Source organism: Phyllobates terribilis, unplaced genomic scaffold, assembly GCF_046119375.1.
Source record: "Phyllobates terribilis strain yellow unplaced genomic scaffold, ASM4611937v1 Scaffold_9__5_contigs__length_417890890, whole genome shotgun sequence".
NCBI lineage: Eukaryota > Metazoa > Chordata > Amphibia > Anura > Dendrobatidae > Phyllobates > Phyllobates terribilis.
In genome coordinates, this window is record NW_027362769.1 from 94,030,252 (window position 1) to 94,050,187 (window position 19,936).

General features: G+C 44.1%; 1 protein-coding gene across 3 annotated transcripts in view; it reads left to right on the forward strand.

Moving 5' to 3' along the window:
* PDE1A (phosphodiesterase 1A) overlaps positions 1–19,936 on the forward strand; it is a 550,086-nt gene that overhangs the window by 420,891 nt on the left and 109,259 nt on the right. For all 3 annotated transcript variants that reach the window (XM_073646788.1, XM_073646789.1, XM_073646791.1), the window contains exon 2: positions 17,695–17,808. In XM_073646788.1, coding sequence (XP_073502889.1) covers positions 17,695–17,808 — 114 coding nt within the window. The remainder of the gene's footprint in view (positions 1–17,694; positions 17,809–19,936) is intronic.

Genomic DNA, 19,936 nt, shown 5'->3' on the forward strand with positions numbered 1-19,936 from the left:
CTTTATATATAATATGAGCCCTCACATAGCCCCCTATATAAGGGCACACATGCCGTACACATATGAAAAAAATCCAACACATACTCACCTTGCTCTCTTTCCCCTGGCACTCTCCTCTGGTCTCCAGTGCCAGTGCACTGACTCTCCGCACAGTAGACACGATGGAATGATGTCATCGATTTAGACAGACCCCTGAGCATAATAATACACATTTGATTCAGATCAAATAAATTTAATGCAAATCAAATTACCTAACGAACTAAGAAATTCAAAGTCCGTAAGATTTGCTCATCACTACCATCATGCAGAAAAGTATCCTGATACAGAAAACTGTGACTTGAGACTAAACACAGCACAAACTGTTGAACATGTCAGGTTGTGTCAGTTCTCTGCTTCAAGATATCTTGCTGCATTGTGACTCGTGTCTTGTTAGAAATCTGTATATATAAAATACACTGCACTACTTGCACTTATAACTGCAATACAAACTATACATTAGGTTACAATTCGGCAGGCATTAGGGTGGAAATTACCCGGAGTTTCCTACTGACTCATTGCCGCTTTTCCATTCGATTTGTATTCTATAAATCTGGAGTCCTCTTCATATTTCCTGAAAATAAAAAAATAAGCATGGGCGCTCCATGTATGAAATCAGTGGCATAAAATGAACAAATAGAGACTCAAGGGAGCAGCTCATTTGGTAAAGATGTGCAAGTTTCAAATACAACACTGCATAGAGCTTGAGGAACCATAGGACGTGGCTGCTGCTCCACCTGCTTAACCTAACAAGGTCAGGCATGGAATTTGAAAAAAATAAATAAAAAACCCAGTGTTTGGGGGCACTGCCAAGTCCAGAAAAGACAGGTTGACCAGGCGATTTGAAAGATTGAATTTTATTGACAACGCGTTTCGGAGTTCAGTTTCTGGATCAGTTCATTAGTTAAGCCAGACCCCTTCTATATCTACATAGACAAAATCTGGGCTGACTTAGCTTGTGATGGAGCCAGAGTGTCAGTCCCTTCATCATGTCACTGACACACCGAAGAGACTGAAGCTGGATCAGAAAATTGTGTCAAACTATACTTTTGGGACAATGCGATTTGGTATGAAATATGGCCAATGGTGAAATGTAAAAAATTAAAGAATATTAGCAAGATTAATTAATTTCCATTTCAAACTACTCAAGAACTTTTTATGTCATTGGACAATACTGTTAAGTTCTAATCAATCAGTGCACATAGCTCTTCTCTAAATAATATTCTTGAAACTAAACGATATAACTATTATCTTAGCATTTCTGGCTATTTTAAGTGAACCTGGCCGTATGGTTAATGAACAGGATATAGAGAAAAGCACAAAAGAAATATTGTGCAAGAGGTATAATCAGAAATTGTAGTTGAAAGCACCAGCAAATAATTTAATAAGTACTGATAAAGAATAAAAGTGGAATTCATGAATAAATTATGAACATTTCCTAAAATATTTAATAGCACTTTTGTATTTGTTGGCAAAGGTATCAAAAGGTTAATTTCCGGGCCAATACTTCAAGGGACTAGACCCCTTGCTGTGCGCTAATTCCTAGCAGGGATCAATTTAGTGAAAATGTTACTTATAAATTATGAAAAGTATTTAAGTATCTGTTAGAATGAGATGAGACATTGCATTATTATTAATGGTAGCAGTGTTTGCTTTTTAAAAAATAACAATTATTACAATGTAAACTTTGTTTAACCCCTTTTTGACATGAAGCGTAATAATACATCCCTGTGCCCTGGGCCTTAATGACCAGGTACGTATTATTACGCCTCACTAATTGTGCCCACACAGAAATGACAGAAAGTGAAAGAAAGTGAAACAATTTTTTTTAAAAATATAAAAAAAAGATGAAAAAATAATCCAAAAAAATAAAAATATATTGTACTCATAAATAAATATTATTATAAAAAAAAAACATAAAAGTACATATATTTGGTATCGCCACATCTGGAACGACCTGACCTATAAAACTGTCCCACTAGTTAACCCCTTTAGTGAACACGGTAAAAAAAAATAATAAAAAAATGAAGCAAAAAACGATACTTTATTATCATACCACCAAACAAAAAGTGGAATAAAACGCGATCAAAAAGACGAATGTAAATAAAAAATGGTACCGCTGAAAACATCATTTTGTCCCACAAAAACAAGCCACCATATTGCTCCCTCAGTCAAAAAATGAAAAAGTTATAGCTCTCAGAATAAAGTGATGCAAAAAAAATTTTTTTATAAAAAATTGTTTTTATTGTGTAAAAGCGCCAAAACATAGAAAAGATATAAATTTAGTATCGCTGTAAGCATACTGACCAGAGGAATAAAGCTGCCTTATCAATTTTACCACACGCGAAACGGCATAAAAAAAACAAACCTAAAAAACAATTCATGAATTGTTGGTTTTTGTTTATTCTGCCTCCCAAAAATCTGAATAGAAAGCGATCAAAAAATGTCACGTGTCCGAAAATGGCACCAATAAAAACGTCAACTTGTCCCGCAAAAAACAAACCCTTACATGACTCTGTCAGCCGAAATATGGAAAAGTTATAGCTCTCAAAATATGGCGATGCAAAAACTAGTCTGCACAAAAAAGCGTCTTTTAGTGTATGTCAGCTGCCAAGCATAAAGACCCATTATAAATCTGGTATCGCTGTAATCGCACCGACCCAAGAATAAAGTCGTCTAATCACTTATACCACACGAGGAACGGTGTAAAAAATAAATAAAACCAATTCTTCACCTGCTGATGATTTGTGCATTCTGCCTCCCAAAGATTGCAGCATGGATCGGCTCACATTTATCCTGCGCTTTGCGTTGATCGCATACACCGGGGTTTCCGTGTAAATCTCTGAAATATGTGATTCAGACAGAACCCCCGGCAGAAGATTCCCTGTAATGAGGCAGATGGAGGCACCGTGGACGCTGTTTGGCTTGTGATCCCACTATGTCCATCTTTTTATTAGGCGTGCATAAAAGTGACGTTGGCCACAGTTTTGTGAACCTCGGTAAAAAAGGACACCGCTAAACAGAGGCCAGACGGAGTCCAGAGTAACTCTGCTGCCTCATTATACTGAATGGATCCCTCGTGATAGGGTTAAGGTTGTGTTAGGATTAGGGTTAGTGTTGTGTTAGGATTAGTATTAGGGTTAGGGTTGTGTTAAGATTAGTATTAGGGTTAGGGTTGTGTTAGGGTTAGGATTAGAGTTGTGTTAGAGTTGCGTTGGGCTTAGGGTTGGTTGTGTTAGAGTTAGAGTTGTGTTAGTTAGGAGGATTATGGTTACAGTTAGGGTTGTGTTAGGGTTAGGGTTGTGTTAGGGTTGGGTTAGGGTTAGGGTTGTATTAGGGTTGGGGTTAGGTTTGTGCTGGGTTAAGGGTTGTGTTAGGGTTGTGTTGGGTTGGGATTTAAAAAAAAAAAATGATGACGATATGGCGACTGGTGTTGAGCGCAAGTGCTTGCTACTTGAGTGTTAATCGCAGGTGCTCAAGTGACATTCCCAAGTCTCCGCCCAATATGTTTTACGGCTGTTATACAGCCCAAAAAAACACGCTAGGATTGCCTGCCATGCACAAGCAATCCCTGCATGTTTTTTTTTGGGTGTCTAGCAACCGTGAAACATGCGGGGAGGGGACTCGAGCATGTCACTCGAGCACCTGCTATACTTGGTGCATACCCGAGTACCCGATGCAAAATCAAGTAGCGCGAGCACTTGCGCTCAAGACTAATGACAACATATTCAATATGATGACCTAATGTTAACAAATTCTGTGTCGTACCTCTGGGTTCAAAATGTTCACTATACCCATCGATAAAATCTTTGAGGGGTGTAGTTTCCAAATGGTGTCACTTATAGGGGGATTCCACTGCTTAGGCACATCAGGGGCTCCCCAAATGTGAAATGGCACCTGCTTATTATTCAAGCAAATTTTACATTCAAAAGTCAAATGGTGCTCTTTCCCTTCCGAGTCCTACCTTGTGCCCAAACAATGGTTTTCCCCCACATATGGGGTATCAGCTTACTCAGGAGAAATTGCACAACAAATGGTATGATGTAATTTCTCCTGTTACTCTTATGAAAATGCAAAATTGGGGGCGGGAAAAATGTGAAAATTTTATTTTTATGGCTCAATTTTATAAACTTCTGTAAAGCATCTGGGGGGGTTCAAGGTGCTCACCACAAATCTAGATAAGTTCCCTGAGGGGCCTAGTTTTCAAAATGGTGTCACTTGTGGGGGGTTTCCACTGCTTAGGCACATCAGGGGCTCCCCAAACGCGACATGGTGTCTGCTAATTAGTCAAGCAAATTTTACATTCAAAAAGTCAAATGGCGCTCCTTCTCTTCCGAGCCCTACCGTGTGCCAAAACAGTGGTTTTCCCCCACATATGGGGTATCAACGTGCTCAGGAGAAATTGCACAACAAATTTTGTGGTCCATTTTTTTCCTGTTACCCTTGCGAAAATAAAAATATTTGGGTCTAAAGTAACATTTTTGTGAAGAAAAGTTAAATGTTCATTGTTTTCTTCCACATTCCAAAAATTCCTGTGAAGCACCTGAAGGGTTAATAAACTTCTTGAATGTGGTTTTGAGCACCGTGAGGGGTGCAGTTTTTAGAATGGTGTCACTTTTAGGTATTTTCTGTCATATACAGTACAGACCAAAAGTTTGAACACACCTTCTCATTTAAAGATTTTTCTGTATTATCATGACTATGAAAATTGTACATTCACACTGAAGGCATCAAAACTATGTATTAACAAACACATGTGGAATTATATACTTAACAAAAAAGTGTGAAACAACTGAAAATATGTCTTATATTCTAGGTTCTTCAAAGTAGCCACCTTTTGCTTTGATGACTGCTTTGCACACTCTTGGCATTCTCCACTGATCAGACATTAGTGACCTATCCCAATGACAGGCCATCATTGTCAAGTCTCCGACAACCTCTTTAGTGGAGTTTTCCAGGGCTACAATATTGATGACATACAATATACAAGTTTGGTACCCATGTTAACGTACTGACCTGATACCAGATAATTTTTACTGCATGCTGTGTGCCATTAAAACAAAACAAAAAAACAATGACTGAATTGCGTTTTTTCATCAATTTACCCGACTTGGAATTTTTTCTTAATTTTCCAGTACATTATATGGTAAACAAAAATGGTATCGTTCAAAACTACAACTTGTCCCACAGAAAAAAAACAATTCCTAATATGTTGAAATAAAAAAAAAGTTATGTCTCTTGAAATCAGAGGAGGAAAAATAAAACACGCTAAGGGATCTTGAGCATAGAGCATCATTAGTCTATTCCCCTAATAACATACTGTGCTTGTCTTCCACTAGTTGGCTGATAGATATGCCACTTTTATCAGGTTAATAGTAGCCGTATAGAGCTGTATACAGATCAGCTCCAATAAACCCACATAGATTTTTAATTATGAAATTGGGTTAACAGGAGAATTATACTTTACACTAAAAAATTTAAGGAATTCTCCTCGAAATGTAATAAAATAAATAAATAAAATACTTTAAAATATGAAACATTTTTCTAAATACCTTTACTTAACAAAAAGGTATGCCTTAGGGCTCTTTCACACATCCGGATATTTCCGACACTGTAAAAAACAGTACCGGAGATATCTGTGTCCGTGTGTATGTGTGTATAATACGTGTGGCATACATGTGGCAACCGTGTGGCAACCGTGTGCCACTCGTGTTCCATATCAGTATCACACGTACCTGCGCCTGGGAATCAGCAGTACAGTTAGCGCTGTTCCCAAGCGCTGGATGCTGAACGCTGCCCTCATCATTGTTCCCTGCCGGCGCTGCGATCAGTGCCAGCAGGGGACAATGTTGAGAGTAGTATCCTGCTCCCGCTTTGTCCAAAACCTGTAAAAACAACAATAAAATAAAAAAATCCTTATGCTCACCTGTCCTAAGTGTCCCACACTGTAATCCATCTGACTGCTCATGCTGAGGAGCAGAGGAGAATGATTAGCTCCAGTGAGAGGGCCCCTGACCTGCGCTGAGCTCACCAAAAGGTGTCCTGTCACTCAGTGAGCTCAGCACTGGTCAGGGGCCCCCTCGCTGCAGCAAGTAATTCTGCTCTGCTCCTCAGCCTGTGCGGACATATGAGTTACAGCGGGGGACACTTAGGACAGGTGAGTATAAGGATTTTTTTATTTTATTCTTATTTTTACAAGTTTTGGACACAGCGGGGGCAGAATACAACTGTTACCATTGTCCCTTCCTCGTGCTGATTGCAACACAAGCAGGGGACAATGATGACAGATGCTTGCAACACCCGGTGCTTGGGACCACACGAACTGTACCGCTGATTCTCAGGGGCCAGTACATGTCACACTGATGACACACGGATGTCATCAGTGTGCATGTGAGTGGGGTATTTTGTGGCCTGTGCTGTGGGTAAAAAATGGACAAGTCAGCGTGTTTTGCCCATGGACATACGGTCCATAAAAACACACTGACATGTGCACAGACCCATTCATTTGAATGGGTCTTCGTTTGTCAGTGTCTCCAGTATGTGTGGAAACGGACACCACACGTACGGGAGATACTTACGCGTGAAAGAGCCCTTATCTAGTGCACTTTGTCAGGATTTCAAAGATGGCCACCTATATCATTGTGCAGCCTGTCCTTGATTTCAGAAGATATGCAGTAGGACGGGCTGCATGAAGAACGAGACAGACTCACTAGAACTGACAGGTTGACTTGCGATGGATGTGTGACTCGCCCCCTGGGCCGCGTGGGGAACCCAGAACCGGGCCTCTGGTGGGATGCTGGGGGTGGTAGTCTCAGTGTGGCGGCGACCCGGTCCGTGGCTCAGGGTGGTCAAACCAGTGGCAGTCTTAGTGTAATAACAAATGTCCGACTACGCCACCCGTGGATTGCGGTCAGTGGGGACCGCCGCTGCGCTGCAGGCCGCTGAGGCTGATGTTGTAAGCACAGCCAAGTATGGGATAACTCCCCACGGGAGAAGTATTGCCTCAGGGCAGCTAGTGTGGATGATGGGAGTGATGGTGTGAGCGTCCCAGTACTAATGGTGCTGGTGCGGCGATGAAACACAGAGACGTGTGGTGCAGTTCAGGGTCTTTACTGATGGTATAAAGCAGACCCTCCCGGGAGTACTGGTTAGCAGTAGAGGCCTGGTGAGTCTGTGAGCAAGCAGGATCTCCCCCTGGCCAGGTGGAGTTGTAGGCCTCCCCGTCTATCTGCACTCTTTCCTGGCTACCTTGCTCTATGCGGGTAGAAGTAGCCCACATCCCTGAGTATACCATGTGGTGCTCACCCGTATGGCCGGTGACTTGGGGCCTTCTGTTAGCCTCCCCTCCACGACGGCGGTGCTGGTCCCTTGCTTGTGACCGTGCCTCCGGGCTTCTAAGGCCAGAGGACCTGGAATCCCCTGCCGGTTGGATTCTGCTGCTGGACCTGGATGTCCCCACAGCCTCGGACTCCGTGTCCGGGTTTAGTGTCTTCAGCCAAGGCGAGCTATCTAGCTTCCAGCCTCTGGCTCTCACTCCTGCTCCTACAGAGCTCCTGCTGTATCTTTCCCTCTCCAAGCTCTGACTGACTTAATCCCGCCCCAGACCCAGTTTATAAGGGCAGATTCCTCCCCTCCCAGGTCTGGGTGGGCAGTGTTGCATGCTTAGGGCTCCTGACCAGAGAAACCTCCCACTTGCTCTCAGACATAATATTTCTATTACTGTGGCAACCAGACCCCTGGGGTGACACATTCCCCCCTAGTAAATTTTAGTACTCCGGGACTAAACACATTTTTAAAGAAACATAAATACAAGGGTATAAACGATAATACAATAACATATTTACAAGAAGCTTTAGTTCTTTAAAGGTCACGGCGTGTCCGCAACCGGGTGTCCATATCACCCAAGGTGAAGCTTTAAGCGAAGTAGAGGACCTTTCCAAAGCAAACCCCTTGCGTTGGCCTTGGGCGTGGCTGCAAGGCTGAAGCTAGCTACTTTGGGCCGCAAGGAGGCCACGCCAGACAGGTTTTCTCTTCCGCAGCCGTCTTCGCAAGAGGCACAGTGTGCAACTATCTACAAGATTGTTCCGGTTATCCAGCGTCCATAACCTGTTAGTCCAAATAAATCTGCAGGGTAACTGAGAAACATAATTAATAACAGGCAACAACAAAAACCATCAACATTTCTCAATAAACAGGTAAATTTACAGTGCATTACTTTATATTTTCCAGCGAGCGGGCATCTGACCTCTAGTTACTCTAGTGGACCTACGGAGCTCACTAACTGGTCCTGCACTACAGGGTGTAGGAGGTGTTATGGGTAAGCTGGGCAGCTGTCTGCGCACTCTTTGGCTCACTAGGGGCACGGCAGGCTCACTACTAGCAGAGGGTTGATCCTCCTGCGCTGCTGGTGTGGACTCTTCTGCCTCCTGGGCCGGCTGCTCTTCCAGCTCTACCTGGTCTTCTGTAGGCACTTGAGGGGCTGGCTGGAGAAAGGTGAGGACGGGCACCACGATAGCGTTGTTTACTTGTGTCCAGGACCGGGGAAAGTCTCCGAGTACGGTGCTGATCATTTCCTCCTTTTCCTCTACGGGTTGAGGGTCTTCCTGATCTTCATCCGTGCTTTGCAACTTCTCGGGGCACTTTTTCAGGTGGTCTCTGGAGACAGTGGCCGTGGTCTCTCCTCCATCCTTGCAGATGACGTACACCTTTGAATTATTGTGGCTTGAGGGCAGTACGGTGTACGGGTCCTTTTCCCACTGGTCGTCCAACTTATGGAGCCGCCTTTTTCTTTTCAAGACCTGCTCTCCAGGTACCAGGGGAACAGCGGGAGCATGTTGGTTATAAGTCCTCTCCTGCCTTTCTCTTGACTGACAGAGACTTCGCTCGACACTCTCCTGTACTTTCCGGTACTGCTGCTGCCGTTCTGTATCCCAGTCTGCCTCTGGCGAGGTGTCCTCAGGTGTCAGGACTCCCATATCCAGGTCAATAGGCAGCTTACCAGGTCTTGCTCTCATTAGGTAAGCCGGGGTACAGTTGGTGGAACCTACCGGGATGTGGTTGTACAGGTCCACCAGATCGGGCAGTTTCTCAGGCCACAGGCTGCGTTCTTCCAGGGGCAATGTTTTTAGCAGATCTATCACCACCTGGTTCATCTTTTCGCAGAGTCCGTTTGTCTGCGGGTGATAGGGCGTTGTTCTTATCTTCTTGCAGCCATACAGGTTGCAGAACTCCTGGAAGACCTCTGCTTCGAAGGCTGGTCCTTGGTCTGTCAACACTTGCTCCGGGTACCCGTGTGGATGGCAGAAGTGCTGCTGGAAGGCTCTAGCTGCTGTTTGAGCCGTTAAGTCCTTGACGGGAACCACCACCAGGAACCGGGAGTAGTGATCTACGATTGTGAGGGCGTAGACATACCCAGATCTGCTCGGAGCCAGTTTCACATGGTCCAGGGCTACCAGTTCCAGTGGCTGTCTGGTGATGATGGGCTGCAGGGGAGTCTTCTGGCTGGCACGGTCCTTTCTTCTTAGGTTGCACGGGCCACAGTCTCTGCACCACCTCTCGATGGCTCCTCTCATGCCTACCCAGTAGAACCGTTCACGCAACAAGTACTCCAGCTTCTTCCATCCAAAATGTCCTGCTCCGTTGTGGTATGCCTCCAGAACCATAGCCGTGTCTCGTCTTGGGACCACTCCCTGCCAGGTCAACTCATGTGTTCGAGAGTTAACCATTCTTCGGCACAGCTTCTCCCTGTAGAGGAACAGCTTACTTTTCTCCTTCCACAGTTGCTTGGTCTCCTCCGGAGCGTTTGGGTCAAGACGGGCATTGGCCTGTGTCAGCATTTCCTTCACCAGACGGACTGCGGGATCACTGTCTTGCGTTTCCGCCCAGCTGTAGTGGGGCAAGGGATTGAACGTCACAGAGCGCCTGTCCTTCACACGGTGGGAATACAGGGTAATCCCTTGACGATGGAACGCAAGGAGCTCGACTTCTTCCAGATCTTCTGGATTTTCCCCTACGTCCGGTAAGTTTGGCATTCTAGACAGGGCATCCGCGTTGGCATTTGAGCGTCCCGCCCGGTATTTGATGGTGAATTCATAGTTGGACAGGCGGGCCATCCATCTCTGCTCCAGGACACCGAGCCTTGCAGTGTCCAGGTGTGTCAACGGGTTGTTATCCGTGTACACGGTGAACTTGGAAGAGGCAAGGTAATGCTTGAAACGTTCGGTCACTGCCCACACCACTGCCAGGAACTCCAGCTTGAATGAGCTATAATTCTCAGGGTTCCTCTCCGTGGGCCGTAGCTTTCGGCTGGCGTAAGCGATTACCCGATCTTTCCCCTGCTGGATCTGGGACAGTACGGCTCCTAGCCCGATGTTGCTTGCGTCCGTGTGGAGGATAAAGGGCTGGCTGTAATCAGGGTACGCCAGGATTTCATCCCCTGTGAGGGCCATCTTCAGCTGGCAGAAGGACTCCTCTTCCAGCTTTTCCCACCTGAAGGGCGGCTTCTGGTTTTTAGCTTTCCGAGATTGACCTATCAGGAGGTCCTGCATAGGGGCTGCCATTTTGGTGAAACCGGGAATGAATCTTCTGTAGTAGCCTACCAACCCGAGGAACTGCCGCACTTCCTTTATGCTGGAGGGTCTTGGCCAGTCTTTAATCACGGTGATCTTATCAGGGTCGGGAGCCACTCCGTCAGCACTCACCACGTGTCCCAGGTATTGCACCTTTGGTTTCAGGAGATGACACTTGGAGGGTTTCACCTTTAGGCCGTAGCTTGCCAGGGCGTCAAACACTTCTGCCAGGTGTTTCAGGTGGTCCTCGTAAGTCTTGGAATAAACGTTGACATCGTCCAGGTATAACAGGACCGTCTCGAAATTCCAGTGTCCCAGACAGCATTCCATCAACCGTTGGAAGGTTCCTGGTGCATTGCAGAGCCCGAACGGCATACAGTTAAATTCGCTGAGTCCCATCGGGGTGGTGAATGCGGTCTTCTCCCGGTCCGCCTCTGCTACAGGAACCTGCCAGTACCCGCTAGTGAGATCCAAAGTAGAGAAGAAGTTAGCAGATTTTAATGCAGCTAAGGACTCTTCTATCCTTGGTAACGGGTACGCATCTTTGTGTGTGATACGGTTGACCTTCCTGTAGTCTACACACATTCTCATGGTGTTGTCTTTCTTTTTCACTAAGACTAGTGGAGCTGCCCAGGGGCTACAGCTGTCCCTAATTACCCCAGCCTCCTTCATGTCCTTTAACATCCCCTTGGCATGCTGATAGTGTGCAGGGGGTACGGGTCGGTATCTCTCCTTTATGGGAGGATGGTCTCCCGTTGGGATGTGATGTTCTACCCCCTTTACTCGCCCAAAGTCTAGCGGGTGTTTGCTAAACACTCTCTCGTACTCCTGAACCACCCGGTAGACTCCCTGTTTTTGGTGTGAGGGAGTGGAGTCAGTACCCAAATGCAGTTGCTGACACCAGTCCTCCATTGGTTTCTTAGAGCCGTTACCTTCCTCTGGTTGAGATGGAGGCAAGGGTTCCACGGCCTGTACAGAGTTCTGGTTTATGGTGAACAATTTGGCTAGCGTGGCATACCGGGGCAGGTATACTTCTCTCTCCCCAATATTTATGATGCGGACGGGCACCCTCCCATGACGTACATCGACCACCCCACGTGCTGTCAAAATGGTGGGCCTACTGTCTGAGTAGACGGGTTCTACTATTGCTTGGTAGTCTCTACCTCTTAGACCAATAGCTGCCCGGCACCAAATCATCATCTCACTTTTTGGGGGCATGGCAATAGGGAACGGGTCACACATTCTCACGCTACCTATCTCACCACCAGATAGTTCCACTTGTTGCCGCTTCATCAGTGCCCGGATCTCTTTTTGGAGCACACGCTACTGGCTGGAACTGGCGTTCTTGGCAACCTGCTGCAAAATAAGAATCACCTCTGCAAGACAGTTTTCAATTACGTTAGTACCTAGGGTTATTTTTGGGTGACTCTCGCGACGGTCAATGTCCACAATGATCAGTCCTTGTGCCGGCAGTTCAACCTTACCGACCTTGATGGTCACCTCTTTAAATCCTATCTGTGGCACGGGCTGACCATTGCTGGCGATAATGCTCAGGTCGTCATCTGGGTAGCGGGTTATGTCCGAGTCATTCCAGTACCGCTTGAAGAGCACGTACGGGATGGAAGTCACCTGTGACCCAGTGTCTAGTAGGGCACTCATAGGAATGCCATCCAGTACCACAGGCAAGACCAGACGTCCCCCTACGTATTTATCACGCCAGTTCGATGGGCCTGATGATCTTATGCCTGAGGGTTGGCCCTCTACCCCAGGTTGTGCCCGTTTAAATGACAGTACCTTGCCATATGTCCGGGTTGATTGCAGCGGCGGCAGATGGGTCGTCAGTCCTCGTTGTACCTGTCGCTGGGTCTCCCTCTGGCCGGTGGGGTCCTCCTCAGTCAGCGCCACGGGACGTCCTCCGGTCCGAATGCCAGCTGGATCTTTCCTGGAGAAGAGACCTGTAAAGACTGCACAGTTCTGGTTAGCGCGGCAACGCTCTTAGTCAGCTCTTGGACCTGATGGTGCAGGTCTGTAGCCGGGTTATTGTTCAAAGCCTGCGCATCAGCTCCCACAGGCCCTGCAGACAAGGGCGCCGCGTCCTGGTGATAAGTGATAGCAGGGCGCCTGTGGGTCACAGCGCCACCTGGTGCCGGTTCTCGGAGCACCCAGATGGCTCTGTCCTTGAACTGTGCAAAGTCCAGGTCAGGGTCCTGTAAGGCCATTGCCCGCAACTGGGTTCGGTGGGCATTGCACAGTAGACCCTCAATAAATTGTTCGGTCAACAGCTTGTCTTCATTCCCCACGCTGTCAGGGTCTGCCTGCTTAATGGCTCTCAGGACCTCTTGTAGGTTTAGAGCATAGTCTCTTATACTTTGATGTGCCCGTTGTTTGCACCCGTAAAATCTGTGCAGTTCAGGGTCTTTACTGATAGTATAAAGCAGACCCTCCCGGGAGTACTGGTTAGCAGTAGAGGCCTGGTCAGTCTGTGAGCAAGCAGGATCTCCCCCTGGCCAGGTGGAGTTGTAGGCCTCCCCGTCTATCTGCACTCTTTCCTGGCTACCTTGCTCTATGCGGGTAGAAGTAGCCCACGTCCCTGAGTATACCGTGTGGTGCTCACCCGTATGGCCGGTGACTTGGGGCCTTCTGAAAGCCTCCGCTCCACGACGGCGGTGCTGGTCCCTTGCTTGTGACCGTGCCTCCGGGCTTCTAAGGCCAGAGGACCTGGAATCCCCTGCCGGTTGGATTCTGCTGCTGGACCTGGATGTCCCCACAGCCTCGGACTCCGTGTCCGGGTTTAGTGTCTTCAGCCAAGGCGAGCTATCTAGCTTCCAGCCTCTGGCTCTCACTCCTGCTCCTACAGAGCTCCTGCTGTATCTTTCCCTCTCCAAGCTCTGACTGACTTAATTCCGCCCCAGACCCAGTTTATAAGGGCAGATTCCTCCCCTCCCAGATCTGGGTGGGCAGTGTTGCATGCTTAGGGCTCCTGACCAGAGAAACCTCCCACTTGCTCTCAGACATAGTATTTCTATTACTGTGGCACCAGACCCCTGGGGTGCCACATGTGCATTCTCAGTCAGCTAAAGAAAGGTGTTTATTTTCTCCTTTAGTCCCCTTCTCTCAGTGTCCTGTAAGGTTGACACAACATAGGATAGTGTGTTTACGATGCCTGACAGGACAGTGCTCTGACATGACCTCTATTTCAAGCAGATGTTCTTCACTCAACCTGTCCTACTGCATGCTCTCTGAAATCTAGGACGGGTTGCACAATGATGTCCTGACAGAGTGCACTAGATAAAGCATACCTTTTTGCTAAATAATGGTATTTAGAAAAAAGTATGATATTTAAATGTGTAATGTCTAGTATATGACAAAGAACAGCTCTCCATATAGTGATTTTTCTTATTATCTACCAATTTCTTCTTATGATATAGACAAACTTATCTGTTCATTTAATCACAGACAGGTGATAATCTTGTGCTACTGTTTTAAGGTGCATTTGCACTGAATGATTATCGGAAAAAGAGCATTCCTAGGAACAGGCTGCCAATCACAGAACGAACAAGTAAAATTCTTATTCGCCAGATGAAAGTATCTTTTGGTTTTCTTAAAAGGTCAATATTCTCGGCAGCACTTTGTCCTGTTTGTAAATATGACCTGACCTGAGCACAGAATGATTTATTACTGATTTTTCTGTGCGCATCTTAAATGAGGTCTGCCTGTCTAACCAGGCCATTAAACGACCGCCGATCAGCTACTTAACGGTGTTTTCCCACTAACAAAGTTAATTTTAAAATTGATTTTAATCAATAAATCTTGGAATAATTATAATTTCCACAATTGGATGTGATTAAATATAATGTTCCTGTGCTGAGATAATCTTATAAATGTGCCCCTGCTGTGTACTGTGTAATGGTCGTGTCTGACTGTGCAGGAACATGGTCTGATCATACCATATCTCCTGGGCAGGGGAGGAAGCAAAAGAGTATACAGGCAGGACAGCACAGGATCGCAGCTGATTCGTTTTGTGAGGTAAAACATTTCCCTGCCTGTTTATAAAAAATGTTTTACATCAAAGAAAGAATTATTTGTGATCTCCTGCTGTAATGTCTGTACACTTTTTTGCTTCCTCCCCCCCTGCCCAGGAGATGTGGTATGATCAGACCATGTTCCTGCACAATGAGACACAGCCATTACACAGTACACAGCAGGGGCACATTTATAGGATTATCTCAGCACAGGAATATTTTATTTAATCACTTAATTGTGGAAATTATTATTATTATTCCAAGATCTATTGATGAAAATTTACTTTGCTCGTGGGAAAACCCCTTTAAGTGCCGCAAATAGGGTGATGTAAACCCATCTTTAAGGAAGATAGCTCGACCTTGAAAAATCTAATTATGTATAGATGCCACAAAATCATGAGCAGATCGAATAGCTTCTATTTCCCAAGGCTGTCACATTTTAAGGTCTTATCAAACATAGATGACTATAGAGTGTTATGATGATCTATATTTGGTGTAATAGAACTAAAGGTTTACAGATGTTCAGATAAATCAGGTCTCGGGCTGCATTCACTTATCTGTAATTGGTACATACTGAGAGAGATTGATGGTAAAGTCACGTTTGTATGGAACTGTAGTACCAGACACATACCATGGATAAGAGCAATGCTGTTTGGGTAAAATACAGACTTTTTTATTCTCCTACAACACCTTTAAATTATATGGTTTCTTTACAAGCAGAATTGATTTTATTCTGAATTATTTTTATTAATGAAACACAACTCAGCTCAGCGGTGTCTGGAAAGGAAAAGAGCAGATAAGTCACTGTAAAAAGGGCACAGAGCAGTCTGCAGCAATTGATCAGGTGACATAAGAGACGGCTGAATTTCCACCGAGCTGTCAGCGGTATAAATGAATCTCCTGCTAAAGAACATAAATATATTGTTTAGATGTCCGTTGTACGTGTCCTGTGATGGGCACAGAAGCTGGCAGGAGAACACCGATGAGTAATGTATGAATGAATCGGCTGATGTGGATAACAATGCTGCATTGACATCAGGGGACCACACACAGCAGGAATTAGAGTCAATACTTCAGATTACAAGAACAGATTGAAGGCTATGTACCTCTCAGATCTTATTTTATTGTTCATTTGTTTCCTAAAAGCAGTTAAGCAACTTTCTAAGTAGTTTTCATTCAAAAATAAACTTTACACCATTTTGCTGCTGCAGAGTGTCTGTAAGTTCTTCATATAGACGAGGGCTTTGCAAAAATGTTACAAATCTGTCAACTATCACTTTCAGTGTTAGAGATAACAGCAGGAAGGAGGTTGCTCACAGACCTCCACAATATGGACAGGGAAGAGAAGCATGCGCAGACTCAGGGAGGGAAGAGGAAACAGGCTGTAGAAAAGGAGGAAAACATATGAATAGGAAAAGGAAATAGGTACAGTATAGAAGCTGTGCTAATATATGAAAAAAAGTGAAGACAGTAGCACTCTGGATACACGCAGACATCACATCAAATCTATATTATTTGGAGAGACACTACCACAAGAGAAAAATTGCCAACTTATATCAGGCTGCAAACTATATATTCTGAATGATGAAAATCTCTTTCTGATAATGAATTATGGAATGAAGATTGCAGTCTGAAACTTAAACATATAATGGATTCTAAACTAAATGAGAATAATTTGTTAAGATGCGTAGTGTTTGGTACCCATAGTAGGGACTAGTTTGGCTTATATCTTGCAAGGTCTATTACAAGGTTAGATGTTGGCTTAAAGGATGCCTCCATTATATAGTAGTTGACATTAAACATGAAGAAATGTACTCAATGCAAATCAAATTTTTTGCTGAATTTCAGGAAATTCGCAAGTCTTGGTGAACTCAAGCATTTTGTGATTTGATTTTATACATTTTATACATTGCGTAAGATTGTTTCAGCCACAGAAGGCTGACATGACCTCAGATGCGACCATACAGGCTTTCTAATAACGCCTTGCAGCCATCACTTTACATGGTTTAGCGCACCCGTTCAGTTGGGACTATCATAGCCTGTAAAAAGCTGAGGCAGGGAATTCAGCAGCCATTCTAGTGTGATTTAGAATAGTGAGAGTACATCAGAGCTCACTGTTCAGCAATAGAGATTGGAAAAGAAAGCCCTAAAGCATAAGACAATTATTTTTTTTTGCCCATCTGTTTTCCTAGTCAAATTTTACACCTGCACACACCACACTAATACAGAGTCCTATTGCCAGTTCTGGCTTTTTGCATGTGTATCTACCTACCATTTCTTGTTATGTCACTTTTGGGAAGGTGGTTGAATTTTGTTAAAAAAAATGAAAATGAAAAAAAATTTAGACATTTGACTGTGCATGTTTGTTTTTCCACATCTGTTTTAATAATCCAATTTAACAGCCATACACTCCATACATGTACTGTGGTCTGCTGCCATGTTTGACTTTCTCTACATGTACCTAAAGTTTCTTTTATGTCATTTTAGAATAATTGGGGTTAAAAAAATTTCAGAAGTTAATTATAGTGTTCTGAAAAATATATGGGGAAAGAAAAAGTGGCAATGGACGAGATAGTGTAAGAGAAAAAAAAAATACCATGGCTAAAAATGTGGGAGCCACTAGCAGCAGAAGAAGCATCACTGCCACCGCTCGGCAGTAGTTGAATAGCTGCTGCTCTCACTTCCTCCGGGTGTATATGATTCATCCAAAGGCTGGAAAAGTAAAGCAGCCACTGATCAGCCGCAGCGATTGCATGACATAACAATGTCATGCAATCCACGGGAGCCAGTGTTGACACCGTTGGAATGGTGTCGGCACCGGAGGTGAGTATAAGTATTATTATTTTTATTATTACAAAGAGGAAACATAGGGATTGAGAAGGGGTTGTCCGAGTAGTGGACAACCCCTTTAATCACAAGTGAGGTAATGTGAAACAGAACCTGAAAAGAAGGCTAATATTTATTTTTGCTTTGGGTCCCCCATTTCTATCCTTTAACAATGTGTCACTTAATCATAGAGGATAATATTTAGTAACAGACTGTATTTTCTACTTTCTTTTTTTTTTCAGATTAAGATGTTTGGTGAAGCAGCTTGAGAAAGGAGATATTAATGTGTCTGACCTGAAGAATAACATTGAATATGCAGCATCAGTATTGGAAGCAGTTTACATCGATGAGACCAGGTATGTAGATTTAACATTAATATCCTGTTTTTTGATCAGATTTAGCTCATGGTAGGTTAATATTGCAAAATAGGCTTTATCTATCAAAATTGAAGACGGCAGTACCATCAAATCAGATCCAGTGTTGGATTAAGGTTTCTTGGGCCAACTAGAAAAAAAAATATTTTGAGGACCCATACTCCATTTATATAGGATATGGACACTTCCCTATTTAAATTCCTCAAAAACCTTAGTGCACATATATCAATACTCCCTATAGACTCCAAACTCTGCTTCAAATGGGGCTGTATTCCAAACATTTATTGTTGGGTAATTTAATGTACAAGCATGTATGCTACACATTTTATATTAATGCAAGGCATTTTCTCACAATTTCCAGTAGGCCCAAGGGCTCTTCGCTTTACTTCTCAATGTCCTGATAGTACAGTATATAAGGTCCTTATACATATCCATTGAATGTATCCAAGTGAATGGAGAATAAATGAATGTAGTATAAAGTCCAAGAATACGCAGGTACTCACCAATAATCAGGTTAAACTTTTATTCCATTAAAAATACAAATTCTATGACCATTGGGGCAGACAGACTTACGGTGGCTTTCTCCTCACAAGGATCAGCAGTTTTGCACAATACTGCACATTTTTGTTCAAAAAAAATTTTTGGGTGGAAAAGTTTTAGTAAACTTTGGATGTTATTTATTGATATCCCTGATGTTTGTATGCATGGGACTCACTGGACTAGTGGGCAGTCCTACTCAATGATTACACTATGGCCCCAATTCATCAAAGCTTTTACGCAAGTATTCTGGCATAAAAAGCTTTGAAAAGTTGCAATAATTTTGGTGCAACTCAATACTACACTAAAATGTTGCAATTTTTGGCATTCAAGAAGATGGAGCATCTGCACAGCAAGTCGTTTTAACATTGCTGTGAATATGTTCATTGTTTTTGCGTTGTTTTTTCATTGCTTTTCATTTTTCATTGTTTCATTGGAATATTTTCCAACAATCCTATATATCATTCTGCTCAGTTTCTTTTTTATTTCTATACCATGGTGTCCACAGGCTGCATGAACAACGTGACAGGTACTCTTTAAGCATCTATTAATTCAAAGATGTCAAACTCAAAACAAACAGAGGGCTGAAATGAAAAACTTGGACAAAGTCATGGGCCAACCAGTATCCAGGATAATGGGCCCCACACAGTCCTCCATACGGAATAATGGGCCCCACATAGTCCTCTGTCATAGAAAAATGTAAAATCTTTTGTTCTCCCTGTCATAGATATTAAGAATTCTTTCTCCTTCTGAAGTCCCTCTCATCCCTCCCTTATTCCCCGTTTGTCATAGGAGAGCTGACAGTCCAGCATCTGTCTCTCTGCAAATTATCACCTACAGTAGAAGTGACTTGTAAAGCTACAACCTTATTAAAATGCGAGGGTCTTTCTCCCTGGCAGAAACAGGGGGTGATTAGACACAGGCTGGCGATCAATTTATACGTAACTGTTGAAGCTTGATTCCCGGGACGTCAAAGGGAGTTTTGGCCGAAGCCCCAGTCTGACCGGAGCTGATATGAAATATGGAATAAGTGAAGTTCCATAATTGTGAAATAACGGGACCTATACTTTTAGTGGCAGGGTCAGCAAAGGAGCAATATGCTTATTGTTCCACAGCCGTAATCCCCTCCAGGGGGCTGTGGCGCAAAAGTAGGTAAATAGCAGAGCACAGCTATGCCATGCGTGGTCTCTACGGAAAGGCAAATTCATAACGGAAAAAATGGCGTCGCTTGCAAGCTTCTGCGAGCAACCAGGGATAAGTTATCGCAGAAGTTAGCGTTTTTAATAAAAATTTGTAGGCTGGAGACCAGCTCTGTGATGTCAGCACAGGGGGTGTGGACAGGTCTTTGCCTTCAGCATAAAATAGTTTGCCGAGGTTGGAGAAGTACTCATTGCCAGGGGGTATAGATACTATAAGCAACGGGTCACGTTCGATAATGTTCAAATCAAATCGGGGAGCCCGTCCTCCACCTATATTGAATCGTCTCAGCGATCTTATAGTAAGTCTCTTCTTTAATCCTTATTATTTTGTGTAACTGCATATGTATTGTATTGTCTCCTTTATAAAATCTTGT